The sequence below is a fragment of the Alnus glutinosa genome, chromosome 4 (genome assembly GCF_958979055.1).
Source record: "Alnus glutinosa chromosome 4, dhAlnGlut1.1, whole genome shotgun sequence".
NCBI lineage: Eukaryota > Viridiplantae > Streptophyta > Magnoliopsida > Fagales > Betulaceae > Alnus > Alnus glutinosa.
In genome coordinates, this window is record NC_084889.1 from 908,766 (window position 1) to 925,259 (window position 16,494).

Here is a 16,494-nt window from a genome sequence, read left to right on the forward strand (position 1 = left end):
ATATATGTTAGTTTAATGACTAATTTCATGAGTCTCTCTTGTATCTTACTAATAATGAGATATCTTTTAAAATTATCATTTGATTAAAATTTAATAATAATTAATTACAAATTTAATGGTAATTTTTTAAAAGCATCATAGTAGTACTCTATTTTAATAGACTAGACTGCTGTAGGGAAAACTGTCCTTTGTTGCTCAGCCGAAAATAAAAAAGGGGGCAAAAGAAAAAAACAGAAAAAAAAAAAAAAAATCTCTATTATCCTTTAGATTTAGCTTCTTTTTTATTTATTTATTATTATTATTTTTTTTTTATGCATGTGATTATTTTAAATGATTTAAGGCCAGCTGCATGTGATCCTGGTTTGTTAAAATGAGGCAGGAAGTATAGGAGCCCCAAGAGTCACTTGGGATTTTTGGATAATACTACGACCGCTATTGGGGAAAGTGGAGTCCACAAAATTTGTGGCCCAGAAAACGACTTTGCATTATCATCCCAATAATAATATTATGTAGTCTTTGTATTTTTTAAAACATCTTGTTGACGAGTTTACACCATCAAATTCCTCGGCCAAACGACTTGGATTATAAATGTTTTCATTTTATTAGAACTTAATATGAAATTATTGGTCGATGATTGAGAGCATAACTTTTTATACCCTAAACCCACAAAAAAAAAAAAATAAATAAAAAGCATGAGATTCTCCATATTTTGCCTAATGAGCACAAACCCACAAAAGGACAAGTCTTAGAAAAAAGCCAAAAAGGATAAAATGTGGGGTTTTGTGTCAATCACCTAAATGTTGAGTGAAGTAGGATGTGATTTTGTTTGGCTACACTTTCAATCTGCACCAGTTCATTAAGCAAGTGGCTGAGAGAGGACTAAATTTCTGCCTTTATCTTCATTCATCAAACAAGCCATCTACTTTTCCATCTTCATTTTGTGCCAAGCCAAATAAAAACAAGTCCCCATTACAGGAGTTCTTTGAGGTGGACCCAACTGTCTGAAACTGTGTGCCCTTAGGATTTGTTATTTGTATCACCCATCGCTAATCAGACAAACTGAACCCTTGGATCAAATGATTTTCTTTTGTGGGCCACTGCGGTAAAAACAGAACTCCAATGGAAAAAAGGTATGTGGTTGATCAGCTAGAAATACAGAAATGCACGTGTCCTGTGAAGTGGCCAACACACTGTCTTTAGTCCCCTACATCATAACAATCAGATTATCCAAGCCCTTCACTCGAAACCTATTTGGGTTCAGATCGATCATATGGTTATGATTGGTAGATATTTGTCTAATGGGATGAGAATTTCCGGGTGAAGTTGGGGCAGGAAGTGTCCGAACAGTTTAGGGTGCGAGAACCATCTGCCTGGAGCACTTCGGGCCCTATAACTCTCTCAAATTTTAGAAGATCCGGATGCGTACAATGAGTTATTACCTACCCATTAGCTGGAGAGGAACTAACAATATTTAGTTTGTGGTATAAGAGAGAGACATTTTTCTAACCCTCGTATGTCACTCTTAACTGCCAGATACTGATATTGTAAGGCACACACTGAGCGGCACTTCTTCTTGTTCAAATTTACAGTTGTCAGTTGCTAGTCTTTGTCAGCTTTGTTTTTTGGCTTATTTTAACTCCCTAATTCCTCTAAGCAACTGCGGTAACCAGTTAGACCCAAAACGATGAATTGTCAAACCTTTTGGAGAAAGATTGGCCACTAGTTATTGGTGGTTGCTGTAGCTCCTATCGTGGCAGTTGTGCTGGAATTCGACTTATCATTTTGTTTCGTGCATACAAGAATGTTTGCTCCGGAAAGGTCCATCTAGAAACCTGATAAGATGATAAAGCTGGGGTGGGCATGTATATAGTTGAATATATGACCATTGAATTTGTGTATAAATCCAATATTTCTAACTTGGGCTTTGTTTAGTATTGCGCCTGTCATGTTAAGCTCTCTTGGGTATAATATATTCCTGCTTGCCTTCGCTGCTTATCCAGTACTCGCCTGATGGGTTGATTTATCAGTGATGGGGTTTGGAAGAAATGGGTGGTGGGGTGTTTTGGAATTGGGTTCTGTGTATAGATGAGTTGAGTGTTAAGATTTTCCTATCAACAATACCTTCATGATTGTCAGGTTAGGCCTCCTTGTTTCTGCTTCAGTTGCAGCCTTTGCAGTTAGGCAGCTCAATATCAAAACCTCGAGGCCATCGACCTCAGCAGTCAAGCCTTCAGGTACTCCTTTCTATGAGTTTCGTGTGTTTGTGTGTGTGTATATAGATTATATCTGTTTGTGTGTGTGTGAATTGTGTGAATAAGTGTCAATTATCTAACTGTTTGTTGCCAATACCAGCTCTCTCATGGAGAAAGTTGATTTCTTTTCTGTGAATAAGTATCACTTATCTAACTGTTTTGTTGCCAATACCAATTCTCTCATGAAGAAAGTTGATTTCTTTCTTCCATCCATATTTTTTAGTCTGTGAAATCATTCCATAACGTTTTGTCTTCCTTTTTCTTGTAAGCTTCATTCTGCTAAAACTTAGTATTTTCTGTTAACACTGAAACTCAGAAAATGGTGAAGCAAGCTTTGAACAACTTCAGTGTGAGGAGGGAGACAAAGAGCAGAATACATATTCTAATGCTAGACTCAAAGAGGAGTATGTAAGTACATATTCAAACTTCAATTAGATTTCCGTCACTTTTATGGCCACACAAATTAAATCTGACTTGCAAGTTTTATATGCGTTTTCGGTCATTTTCTTTAATGTAAGCTGTTTTGTAACTTTACATTGCAGGGGAAGGAGGAAGAGGAGGAAGAAGAAGTTAAATTAATTTACAGTATATTTAACAGAACTCATGCCAATCCACTTGATGTTTATGATGAAGAGATTTTGCCTGAATTTGAAGATCTTTTATCTGGGGATATTGAATATCCATTACCTGGTAACAAGATTGATGATGCAGAGAAAGACAAAGTATATGAAATTGAGATGGCAAACAATGCAAGTGAATTGGAACGGTTGCAGAAACTAGTAAAGGAATTAGAGGAGAGGGAAGTGAGGCTTGAAGGTGAATTGCTTGAATACTATGGACTGAAGGAGCAGGAATCTGATATTCTTGAGATACAAAGGCAACTCAAGATCAAGACAGTAGAGATTGACATGCTCAATATTACCATCAACTCTTTGCAAGCGGAGAGGAAAAAGCTTCAAGGAGAGATTGCACAAGGAGTTTCTGCAAAGAAGGAGCTAGAGGTGGCAAGGAACAAGATCAAGGAACTGCAAAGGCAGATTCAGCTTGAAGCTAACCAGACGAAAGGCCAGTTGTTGTTGCTTAAGCAGCAAGTTTCTGGTTTGCAGGCCAAAGAGGAAGAAGCTGTCAAGAAAGATTCTGAAATTGAAAAGAAGCTGAAAGCTGTGGAGGAGTTAGGGGTTGAAGTTGTGGAGCTTAAGAGGAAAAACAAAGAACTTCAACATGAAAAGCGGGAGTTGACCGTAAAACTTGATGCTGCTGAAGCTAGAATAGCAGCCCTCTCCAGTATGACAGAGGTCAGAGTCACAATGCTCTTTGCGTGCTTATATGCTCCTGTCACATCTGCTTCTCCCATTCTCTCCTCTTCTTCTTGTTTTGCTTATTTTCTTTTTAATTGGGTGGGGGCCGGGGGTGCTAGAAATTTAAGTTGCTCTTTTGGCTTTTATTTTTGTGATACTTCTACTGGCCAAATAAAATGCTGGCATGGTTCCCTCTATGAATGAAATCAATAGATGCGTAAATATTCACCAATGACATATGAAGTACCTATGAAGTAATTAGGATATTTCCTGTTTCTTAAAGAGGTAGACTTTCCTCATCTACTGTGTCTTGAAGTTGAAATGTTGACTCCACATCCTTTACTCCTAATAATTTAACCATGTAACTCGCTCGCCAAACAAGATATCAGTGAAATACTAGAATAATCAAATGCTAATAGTTGAGATCATTAGGTAAATGCAGGGCACATATTATGGTTACTCGGCTTGTAACTCAAAGACAGAACTACATTGCGTCATCTCTGAATGATTGTTGTAGTACGCACCAACCTTTTTTTTATTTTTTAATCTATGGCTATGTTGTTGTTCAAGATAGCATGTTTATTCACAACAAGGAGTCAACCGATAAGGAAGAAGTTTGTTTAGATAATTTAAGGATGGCCTGATATAACAACTTGATGAAAGTACATAGGGTATTTGAAATATTTCTTTGATCGGTGCTGGTACATGTGATGGGTTTTAAACTCATTCTTTATGTGCTTTGCCTCACACTGCAGAGCGAAATGGTTGCCAGGGCAAGAGAGGAGGTCAATAATCTAAGGCATGCAAATGAGGACCTATCAAAGCAAGTGGAAGGACTTCAGATGAATAGGTTCAGTGAAGTTGAAGAGCTGGTGTATCTTCGTTGGGTCAATGCATGCTTGAGGTATGAGCTCCGGAACTATCAAGCACCACCAGGAAAGATATCAGCTCGTGAACTCAACAAGAGTCTTAGCCCCAAATCCCAAGAGAAGGCTAAACGGCTGATGTTAGAGTATGCAGGATCAGAACGTGGACAAGGGGACACAGATATTGAAAGCAATTTTTCCCACCCATCCTCTCCTGGAAGTGAGGACTTTGACAATGCCTCTATAGATAGTTCCACTAGTAAATATAGCAGTCTCAGTAAGAAACCTAGCTTAATCCAGAAGTTGAAGAAATGGAGCAAAAGCAAAGATGATTCGAGTGCTCTTTCATCACCAACCAGATCTTTCTCGGGAGGTTCCCCAAGCAGAGCAAGCATGAACCAGAGAGCAAGGGGTCCATTGGAATCCCTGATGCTAAGGAATGCAGGTGATAGCATAGCCATCACCACCTTTGGCAAGATAGAGTTGGAGCCTCCAGAGTCTCCTGAAACTCCAACTCCCCCAAATATTAGAACAAGGGTATCATCAAGTGACTCACTAAATAATGTTGCAGCATCATTCCATTTGATGTCTAAATCAGTTGAAGGAGTTCTAGATGAGAAATATCCCGTTTATAAAGACCGGCATAAGTTGGCCTTGGAGAGGGAAAAACAGATTAAAGAAAGAGCTGGGCAAGCAAGAGTGGAGAAGTTTGGTGACAAATCAAATTTGAATCTATATGAACCTACAGCCAAGGTTGAAAGAGAGAGACCAGCAACTTTGCCTCCAAAACTTTCTAAAATAAAGGAGAAGGTAGTTGTCTCTGGTGATTCAAGTGACCAATCAAATGAAGGTAATAGTGGTTCTCAAATAATAAGCAAGGTGAAACTCGACCATATTGAGAAAAGGCCTCCTAGGATGCCTCGACCACCACCTAAACCATCTGGAGGTTTTTCTGCTGGTACAAATACAAATTCTCCAGGTGGAATACCGCCTGCACCACCTCTACCTGGCGCTCCACCTCTGCCGCCACCACCCCCTGGTGGACCACCTCGGCCACCTCCTCCGCCAGGAAGCCTGCCAAGAGGGGGAGGGAGTGGTGATAAAGTTCACCGGGCTCCTGAACTGGTTGAATTTTATCAGACATTGATGAAACGAGAGGCAAAGAAGGATATGCCATCATTAATCTCTTCAGCATCTAATGCATTAGATGCCAGGAGCAGCATGATTGGGGAGATTGAGAACCGATCATCATTCCTCGTAGCTGTGTGTTACATTTCCCCTTTATATTCATTTATATTCCCATCTTGGGCATGAAGTATAGGTGTTTGTCACACAAATTTAACTAAGAGTGAAAACTGTATGCACTGGATCCAGGTGAAAGCTGATGTGGAAACTCAAGGTGATTTTGTCATGTCATTGGCAACTGAAGTCCGAGCAGCTTCCTTCACCAACATAGAAGATCTTGTGGTTTTTGTAAACTGGCTAGATGAGGAACTCTCTTTCTTGGTATGCTATAAATTAAGTTCTCATTATCTAAGATTGCCCTTCTGTCAGAGATAATAATGATTCTAGACTAGAAAGGGACCATAGTTACATACAAGTACATAAAAATTCCAGGAAAATACGAAGATATATGTATGCTGCAGCAGAATCATAACTTTGAGACCTTGAGCACTGCTTTCCGGTCTTTTAAGAGTTGTAAACTTCACCTGACATAAAGGGCAAACTTATCAGTCCTGTTCTTTTTCTGCATTCCACTAAGCAAGCTTCAAAATTTCTGAATGTCCATGAATTGAGCATGTATTTAAACTTAACCTGGTGACATTTCTGTAGGTGTTGCATATTGTTTAATTATTTTTTTCTTTCTTTGCCTGTGGTAAGGTTGATGAACGGGCAGTTCTTAAGCACTTTGATTGGCCTGAGGGGAAAGCGGATGCATTAAGAGAAGCGGCTTTTGAGTACCAGGACTTGATGAAATTAGAGAAGCGAGTCTCCTCTTTCGTCGATGATCCCAAGCTTCCGTGTGACAATGCTCTGAAGAAGATGTACTCACTGCTAGAGAAGTAAGAAAAAGTTCTTCTCATAGAGGACTAGGAGGGCTATATAGTTGTAGATATTGCTTTTGAAACTTCATTCTAAAATGCCATAATTTCTTCTATGGGGAGTACTTAAATCACCCTTTTGTCCTTTTTAAAGTTGTACTTCCCCCCAACATCTTTTATTAAACTGTTAGGAGATCATTGATTTTGTTTTATACCTTGACTTGGTAATTGCTATATAAATGGAGTATATATTCTTATCATGCTCTCAATATCTTGACAGAGTGGAAAATAGTGTGTACGCGCTCTTACGTACAAGGGATATGGCTATTTCACGATTCAAGGAGTTTGGAATTCCAGTTGATTGGTTGTTAGATTCAGGAGTCGTTGGCAAGGTATGGTTTTAAACTGTATGAACAACTTCCTTTTTGGTTGATTGTGAGGTTGGCTTTAAAATGTTGTTTGAAATTTCTTATAAAAAACATTCATTGTATTATGGAAGTAGCAGTCTCAACAGCAAGATGTTAGGAAATGGTTTTCCAATGTGGACCCTGTAATGGCAATATTTTGCAATATGTGTGTGTTTGCCTGTGTGTCAAATGCTTGCATGTGTTATGCTGCAGATGTAAGTGATCTAGCATTTTCCCCATTTCAGATAAAGCTCTCATCTGTACAATTGGCGAGGAAGTACATGAAACGTGTAGCATCAGAGCTTGATGCAATGAGTGGACCTGAAAAGGAACCAAACAGAGAGTTTTTGGTTCTGCAAGGCGTGCGTTTTGCTTTCCGTGTTCATCAGGTATCTTATATTCTGTACTTAAGCTTATGCTGATTATAAACTTCTCTGTTAAGGTCTAGAAAAGAGTATTATCTAATTTATATGATTTATATTCAAGTTATAATCACGTAGCCAAATTGGGAAGCATTTTAGTAGTGGGGTTGAATCTCTACAGTTTCCAATGTTGCAGCATGTTTTCATTGCCGAATCAAGTGCTTGCTAAGTTTTCAAGCAGATAATAGATCTGATTTCTCTTTTTTCTGCGTCGCGGCCTTTTACGTAGTTAAACATTTGATAAAATTGCGGCTTGATCTATAAAATTGCGCGTTTTAAAAATGCACCCCCTTACGTTTGATTTGAAACTATTTTTCTTTTTCTTTTTTTTTTTAAAAAAAAAAGGCACCAAATTGGAGAATTTCCACAATTGTTTTTGGTATGAAAGTTTATATATATGAAAATTTTGTTCCAAGGAATATGCGGTTTAATTTAACGTTGACTTGGACCTGTTTGCAGTTTGCGGGAGGCTTTGATGCGGAAAGCATGAAGGCTTTTGAAGAACTCAGGAGCCGTGTCCATGCAACAGTGGCAGAAGACAATAAACTAGAAACATGAGTGGGGTTTTTTTTCTTTCTATTTTCATTTGAATTTTCTCCTTTTATTTTTGGTTGTATATTCCCTCTAACTCCATGTTGCAAACAATATCATATATACTGGACATTGTACAATGACCAGGTCCAATGGAAGACAAAAAAGGAAAAAGAAAAGGCATACATAATTTGGGCATCAATTAATAAGAAAAGTTCAGCATTGAAACAAGTAACAAGTAACAATAGACCATTTATCTGGTTGTCATCACAATGGTGCGTTGGTTTATTAACCCCAACCTAACGAACCCATTAGAGTTTTCTTCTAAACTGGGTTGAAAGAAATTCCTCAAACCCTTTTCTACAAAAATAAGACATGTTCAAAATGAACATGACTCTCACATAGTCACATACATTTTTAATAGAGAGCCACATGGATCGATATCAAAACATCGATCATATGTTTTCAAGCGCCAAATGCCTAAAACTGAAAAGCCAAACACTAGAATATCCAAAGCGAAAAAAGAACACTGTTTATCAGTGTAAATGAAATCCACTACCGCATTGTGATTACAAGACTTCTGTTCATGAACTTGGCACCTCCCACCTTTCCTTGAATCTCAGGAGGCAGAAGAATGACACGTCTTTGGTCCCCTGCTTCCACCAGTAACTCGGATCCACCCCTGTACTGCATAAGTCAGAAAATAATAATTTCAATCAGAAATTCTGCAAATTCAACCAAGATAAAAGGAGCACAATAGAATAATACAACTTTAAAAGTTTATTATCCTTAAAATCCAGTAAAAGGAATGTCCAAATTCGTACTTGTATGCCATAATTTTTTTTCTATAAGTTAATTCCAATAGTTCAAAGAAGTATCTCTATAATCTCTTTTTAGACCAGCTAAACTGCCCCGTTTGTTAAAAGTTTCTTCTTCTTTCTTTTGTTTCCTGTTTTCAAAACAAAAACATTATCAAACAATTCAAAACACTCAAAAGCTATTTTAACCTCTATGTCACATCAAAACATTTTTTCAAACCAAAAACAAAAAACACCCCTTAAAACACATTAACAAACAGATCCTGGAGTTACTTCTGATTTTCTGAACAGGAAGCTCAGAGAGCTTCACAAACATATTCTCTTATCTGTTTATATTTTCTCTGCTCATTACATTTAAATATTTTAGAAGGTGAAAAAGATGTCAACGGAGAGATCCAAGATTAAAGGTCAAAAGTTCAAATTCTCCACCAGAATTATGATGACTTGAAATCTTGAAGGTTCCACTTCTAATTATTTTTCCTCCAAAAAAAAAAAAATTCATTCCATATCACTCGGAATGCTTCCCCAACAAACAATAAAAGAAAACAACACTTACCATAGACATCTGAAAGGGAAACAATAACAGAACCTTCAGAACTAAGATAAAAAGTGGTCAAAGATTTGAAGAGTGGAAGGGTGGACGTACTTGATATAGCTTGATCTCGGACTTGTCAAAACCTGGCATGAGAAGGGTTACTGACTTCTTGGCTGAATCAAATTTTACAGATGACGTATTGCTGCTGTGGCTTGCTAGCACAGAAAGAAGATTCTTTGCATCTTCAATTACAGTGTTGAGCAAAATTTGGTTCCAGTCAAGAGGGAAACTGACTTGGAATTGTGGAATGAAAGCAAAAGGCACGGGCAAAAAAGTTTTCTTGACAGTTTCCATTGATTCTACATTCAAATGTGGAGAAGCAATACCAAAAGCACCAGAAACCTGTGCACCAGCTTGGATTGTACAGCCCCAATAACGTAATGCAGAATTGACAGAGATTGGACTATCTGGATGCATCATCAGGAAGCAGCCGAATTTATGTGGATCTGAGAAGGCAGAGGATCCTCTCTGCATGGCACATGAGCAATGCATAATCTCGTTGGGCTTACATCTAAATGTGGTCACAATAAAATGGGAATCACATTTACCTCCAACATTTGTTCCAGATTTTCCCATACTTCTGAACTCATTTTCCCATTCAGATAGGACCTGCTGCCGGTAATATTCATGGCTTCATCTACAAGTCTCATGAGTGAAGGACCAGCCACTCTCCCAAGATCAGTCTTTTCAGCCAGGTTCCGTAGATATTTCAAATACAATCTGTGCATCATCATGTCAAGGCATACAGATCATAGATAGAGAGTGCATCATCATGTCAAGGCATACAGATCATAGAGAGAGAGAGAGAGAGAGAGAGAGAGAGAGAGAGAGAGAGAGAGAGAGTTTCCAACCTTGCTTTACTGGCTGCACCTATAATCCGTAGAGTTTCCTCAGTGCTGACTCCATCGTATATTATTACGTCAAATTTAACTTTTTTGGGGTTCCTTTGACCCACATTACTCAAGAATCCTACAAGCCTCTCAAGTGCGAATGCCGAAAAAATAGAATCCATCCCATGAAGCACTCCAAGCTCTTCTCCCACAATCTACACATTATAAACAACAGTCCATATAGTCCTCCAAGACATTCAAGGGAGACGATATCTTCAAATTAGACTGCACAAAAATATCCCCAACAATATTACGTACCCACCCCTTCGAGAACTCCTTGGGTCATATTAAGATGAGCATCTGCTTGCTTTAGCCGATTGAGAGGTTCAAGAAGCATCTGTCATAAGCAACAACAATTCATCTTGAGTAACCACTGAAAGAAAAAACATACAAGGTGACATAGAGTAAGTAGGATAGGAGGTTAAAAAACACACTTTAGTGGTTTCCAACCTAACAGCCGTAAGGTTCTTGTTGCATGTTACAGGAGAAGTTCCAATCTTACAATTCAAAAGATAATCAACTGTGGGGTCTTGGTTATGTATCACCAAGCATGTGCTGAGCCCGGCCAATGCATAATGCTGAGAACCAGAGAGAACTAAATTGGTTAAAAAAATCACTGAATAATTTGTGGTAAATGGGAATCTTAAGTTATAAACTGCTCATTATCTCTAGGGAGGGAAAAAACGCGATTAGTTTGAAATGATGTTAAAGGAGCTAACTTCAAGTGGTAGACTGAAATAATCTTTCAGAAAATAATACTCCTATAGAACAGAGATAAAGGAATATCCAGCTTAAATAAACTGAGTGGTTTAAAAATAGTTCGTATATGCTCTCTTTTACATTAGTGAAGAAGCTCTGACTTCTAAGCTCTGACTTCTTGCTACTTTGATTGAGATAAAGTCAATTATAAGAATGTTTCAGAATTCTTATTAGCACCATAATTTCTCAAATGGAAACACCCTGAAATTTTCCATGAATTAAAATTACCCTCTATCTTTCTGAATACATATTTAAAACCAATAGTCTGTTTATAGTTGCTTACAGATCTAAACGCAGATTAAGACAATTTGTGCATACCATATTGTCTACATTTCACACAACCAAATTATATGAGAAGTAAAGCAGTGAACTTTTAACTCAAGAACCCACAAATTATCATCGAAAATAAAAAGCAAAAAACGCAAAACAACGATGCAAAACATGACCATTTACCTGAGCGGCGAAAACCGCTGACGTGGTCTTGCCGGACCCACCTTTGCCCAAAAAGGTGACCAATTTGGTTGATTGGTGAGAAGAATTACTACCATTGCTGCCACTACTACCATTCTCTGCTGATAAACCCGCCACTGCAAAAGCTCTTCTTCGAAGAGTGGAATGGGAAGTGGGGTGTGCGAGGAGGATAGGAGAAGAGAGACAAGAATCCATTCTTTGACAAAGAATTCTCGGCGGGAGTGAGAGTAAAGAACTCAGAAGGCTGGGGTTTTTGCAGCGTTTTTTTGAGTTTGGGAATACACAAACGAACAAGACCTGTGAATGTGTCGGGCCTACCAGGCAGTCAAACTGAAATTACAACTTGCCTCTAGTAAAAAAATAAATAAATAAATAAATGGAAAAAAGTAAGGCTGAAAATTGAAATTACAAAGGTAATAGGCTGAGCTTGCCTCTAGTAAAAAAATAAAAAACTTCCTCTGTTGACTGTAATTCTTTTTTTTTTTTTTTTTTTTTTTTTGAACAAATAGCACGTGCTATTATCAAATCTGCAAAGTACATCATGAGTAAAAGGACAAGACCCCTTAAACTTTAAGCCAGAAGGATCTGACTTAAAAACAGCTGCATGCACAGAAACATCAGATCTTTCCAGAATTACATTTGAGCCTCTCTTACATTTACGCTCACTCTCAAATAAAAGAGGGTCGATCTAGCATCAAGCCAATTAAAATTCTAATAAAATCTGAGTAATACACAAGCAGACTGTACATGAAGAAACAAGGGAATAAACAACACAAACAGACAGAAGCCACAAAAATCAAGCTGCCAGCAGTAGAAGCGGGGGCTGAAACCGCCAGAGACGGCGGCGCGTGACCCACACGCGCCGTCACCGATGCCACCCAGCCGCAGATCAGCCACCGTAGCCCCCAGCCCCACCGTGCCCAGCCAGAAAAATGCGGAGCGTGGCAGATTAAGGTATTTGAATACTATCCGCGGTAGAGTGTGTAAAAATTAGAATTAAAATATATAGTATAGTTTCATGTAATTTTCTATATATACATTGGGGTCCTCATGAGTTGTCATCCTAAAAATTTCACAAGTTTTTTTTTTTAGTAGAACTGTCTCCATTAAAAAATTAGCAATTTAAGCATAACGTTCTACTTGAAAAAACCATTAAAACAAAGAGGAAAATCCTTAAGACAAATTCATTCCTCACTAAGAATGAGTGCTTCATTCAGATGCTTGTGGGCAACCCATTGGCAATTCACCGAATATGAAAAACTTTCCACCGACAAAATTCATTTAATACCCACCTGAGCCTCCTCGATAATATGGTCATATTTACTTAAATTACAACCTTCCTTTCTCAGGGCCTACACCATCTGGAAAGCATCTCTTTCCAGCTCCACCCGTTGGTACCTCAACTCCCTGCTGAATAAAATAGCTCACCAAGTTGCAGTGGCTTCTGCAATAACAAGGTTAATTTGTAATATGATCTTTTAGAGCAAACAAGATAGCCAAGACCTCACCCTCGAAATCTTGAATGATCGCTCCAATATCCATCTTTTGGTTGTTTTTGTCTGCAGTCGCATCCAAATTGACCTTTACAAAACCTTCCAATGGGGCTTGCAACCTCAGGTTCGAGGTAAGGATAGCTTCTAGGCAAATCCCTTGGCTAGAGTTAGCACTACGATAAGCCTCTGAGTGAGTCTAATGCTTGACTAACAATAAGGGTAGGATGGCTGAAAATACCCCAATGGACCACCCATTCGGGCGTAGCCACAAGGTTCACATTACAACCTCTATAAGCTCCATGTCATCAGGTTTCATATCTCGTTGGAGGGTCTCTATAATGGCTAGAAAAAAAAAAAAAAAAAAAAATCCTCATGCTCTTTGGTTTTTTTTTTTTTTTTTTTTTTTACACAAACTCCAGACATCCTTAGTAGTCCCACAACCCCAAATATATGATCGGTAGTCTCAGCCTCAAGCCCACAGAGAACGCAAAGAGGGTCTTCCATGATTTTCCTTTTAAAAAGATTGGCTTTCGTTGGAAGCGCATTTATGAATGTCCGTTAGTATGAGGCACTTTCATTTTCCAGAGGCTCTTCCATAGCAAACAATGTTGACACATACGTAAGCATTCGCCTTTTGCCAAGGCTATCATGTCCATTTGTATATGGTAAGCACTACGAACTATAAATTCCCCATTAACTGTGGCAGTACTAGTCCAGATCTGTCTATCACTACAACTATTCAATCCTAGAGGAATTTGGCAAATGATGTCAGCATTAAGCCTACCAACCAAAGAATTACCAAAGATGAATTCCATGCATTAGTGTTTTGATCAATAAGTTTTGATATGTATGCCTCTTCATGTAGCCCTTGTGCCAGAAAGACGCAATGGACAATATGTTGGAGTAGCTATTGATCCTTCCATATTCTAATATGTCGACCATTTCTTACTCGCCAATTTAACCCCTCTGAAAGAAGATCTTGGGCCGACCAAATACTTCTCCATATGTATGACGGGCGCCGACCCAGTGGAGCATCAAGGATAAAGCTAGAAGGAAAATACTTAGCTTTTAAAATTCTTGCCGGCAAGGACTCAGAGTTCTTTAGAATTCTCCAGCATTGTTTGGCGAGTAGCGCATTGAGTTGCCTTAAGCCCTGAAACATAAAGAATTTGGCTTGTGATTTATGCCTTTGTATTCAGGCTAATTATAAAGAAAATGGAGGTTTTCTCTTTATTCAACCGTTGCCATGAAACTTTCTCATAACTGTCTAAAATATGTTGGACATGAGACCATTCTACCAAACTCTCCTCACAGAACACGCGACTGTCATTTGCAAAAAATAAATAGTTGAGACATACACGGCCTCTAGCAATAGGCACTCCTGTAAAGCTACCCACCCTTTTAGCTTTCTGCAACATAGAACTAATAGCCTTAGCACAAAGAATGAATAAATAAGGGGAGAGTAGGTCACCTTGACGGATACCACGGGTCGGAGTGATTCTTCCATGCGGTTCCCCATTGATTAAAATAAAGTATGAAATAGAATTGGTACACTTCATGATTAGCTGAATCTGAAAAATAAAGACTCCTAATATGTGTGTGTAATTACAACCAAACATGCAACCAAAATTCTTCTACTCTACTTCACTAACTCTCTCTTGCATTGCTTAAGCTTGCTGAGGACAATATCTAAATTGTCCCCTCCCTGTCTATTATCTCCCCAGGCTGTAGCAACCGTAGCTGAACTATCATCATAGACCATTCGACTAGCCTCAAACTTGAAGTTCTGAGTACTCCACCTATTGTCCACCAATCTACTCCCATAATTAAGAGATAACGGGCAATGATTAGAGCTTTTAGCTGTCAATACAAAAGTGTCAGTTTCTCCAAAAAAATCACACCTTTCAATATTAGCTACCACTCAATCAAGCCTTTCAAAAATCCCTCAAGTTCTTATATATATATATATATATATATATATATATATATATATCTTTCTCTTATTTTTTACTTTTTAAAATTATTATTGAATCTTTAACGTTAATGTGTGTAATAATATAGACCCCACAAATTTAATGGTAATTTTAAAAATTTAAAAGATGATAGAAGGTCTAGAAAAGGGAATGATATTTTCTTTGGGAGGGTTGTTAGAAAAACACAAAGTGCACACTAGTTGCACACCCCTCCTCTCACATGGGGTGTGACCTACCACATGTGGGTCCCACCCCATGTGAGAGGGGGATGTGCACCTAGTGTGCATTTGATTTTTTTTTTTTTTTTTTTGGCGTTTCCCTTTCTTTGGTGTTTCTGTCTCGGATGAGCAGAGCTAGATGAAGTGACAAGGAGCGACGTCGTTTGGTCTCAAACATAAGGAGTGATGATTTTTTTTTTTATTATTATTTTTTTAAAGATTTTTTAAGGATAAGTTTTTAAAATATTACTTATTATTTTTAAATTAAAAATCTTTGTAATTACCCCTCATTAAGTACAACAAGTAACACGGCTGGCCATAGATAGCATATATATTCTTTTAAAAAAAAGTTGACAAGTTTTATGCCAATTTTATAAATAATAAAATTTGTTTGGGCAAATCCATTAATGGTCCTTTTTCAGAAATTAAGTGGTAGATAGCATATATATATATATATATATATATATATATATATATATATATATATATTCTGAAAAAAATAATAAAAAAATAAATTGGGCAAATCCACCTATTTGGATCATATTCTAGTGTGATTTGAATAAGAAAAATGTTAGACATTACATTTATATCTAATTATCCAACTTTGTTGATGTGGTAATGTTAATATAGTCATTGAAATTTTCTTTTCTTTAGATACATTTCTTCATTAATTGAATTCTTTTTTTTTTTTTTTTTGAAGAGGATTGTATTCTTTATAGTATCTTAAAACAAACACACTATTTTAAAAAGCCCCTTCTCCCTGTTATTGAAAAACCAATTGTGGATTTTCAATCCCAAAACAAAAATTCAGGATAAATTTGAACCATTAACTATTGACTTTGAATATGAATTCATGAACAGTTCACTATCTATTCTTATAGATAGTTTTCATAAATAAAATAAAAAAAATCAAACAACAATCCTATACTATACAATAATAGGCTATAATAATAAATAATAGTAGTAGTAGAAGAAGAAGAGTATTCAACTATTCATGAATACGTACTGCTCATTACATACTAATTTAAGAGAATATTACTATAGCCATAAACTTAAGAGAACATTACTATAGGCATAAACCTAATTCCATGTCAAGGCATTACATACTGCTCATCACCCATAACAAGTTAAACACTTTAATCCTAACAGTTTATTTAACATAAAGTCATATAGATAAAGATAAGATAAACACACTATAAGAAGTACTTAATGGTCATCATCCTTCATGCGGTTCTCTCTTTTCTCTTTGGTGGTGAAGCGACGCCCACACCCGCTCTTAAAGCACTCGTACACAGCTGAGGAATGCTTATCATTCTGGTGCTGCAGCATTCTGTCCCGATTGTGGAAGGTCTCGGAACACAGGTGGCATTTCACCGGGGGAGCCATGGTAGCTTTGAGGATCAACAGAGAGCTAGGGGAGAGAGCTAGGGGAGGTGGGGGAAAGACTTGGCTTGGTGCG

The 16,494-nt window shown here is 37.6% G+C and overlaps 2 protein-coding genes across 2 annotated transcripts; one reads left to right on the plus strand and one right to left on the minus strand.

Annotated features, from left to right (window-relative positions):
- Positions 1–1,274: 1,274 nt before the first annotated feature.
- On the plus strand, positions 1,275–7,958 carry LOC133865308 (protein CHUP1, chloroplastic). The gene is made up of 9 exons (XM_062301690.1): positions 1,275–2,234; positions 2,569–2,660; positions 2,795–3,547; positions 4,306–5,679; positions 5,791–5,922; positions 6,298–6,479; positions 6,739–6,850; positions 7,111–7,254; positions 7,747–7,958. Exons 1-9 carry the CDS (start codon positions 2,126–2,128, stop codon positions 7,843–7,845), a joined length of 2,997 nt encoding a protein of 998 aa, XP_062157674.1. The 5' UTR covers positions 1,275–2,125; the 3' UTR covers positions 7,846–7,958.
- Positions 7,959–8,020: 62 nt separating this feature from the next.
- LOC133865309 (uncharacterized protein At1g26090, chloroplastic-like) lies at positions 8,021–11,628 on the minus strand. Its single transcript, XM_062301691.1, has 7 exons — positions 11,334–11,628; positions 10,556–10,699; positions 10,384–10,458; positions 10,083–10,276; positions 9,780–9,951; positions 9,283–9,699; positions 8,021–8,505 (listed from the first exon to the last, which is right to left on the minus strand). The coding sequence occupies exons 1-7, from the start codon at positions 11,544–11,546 to the stop codon at positions 8,374–8,376; spliced, it is 1,347 nt and encodes a 448-aa protein (XP_062157675.1). The 5' UTR covers positions 11,547–11,628; the 3' UTR covers positions 8,021–8,373.
- Positions 11,629–16,494: the final 4,866 nt, after the last annotated feature.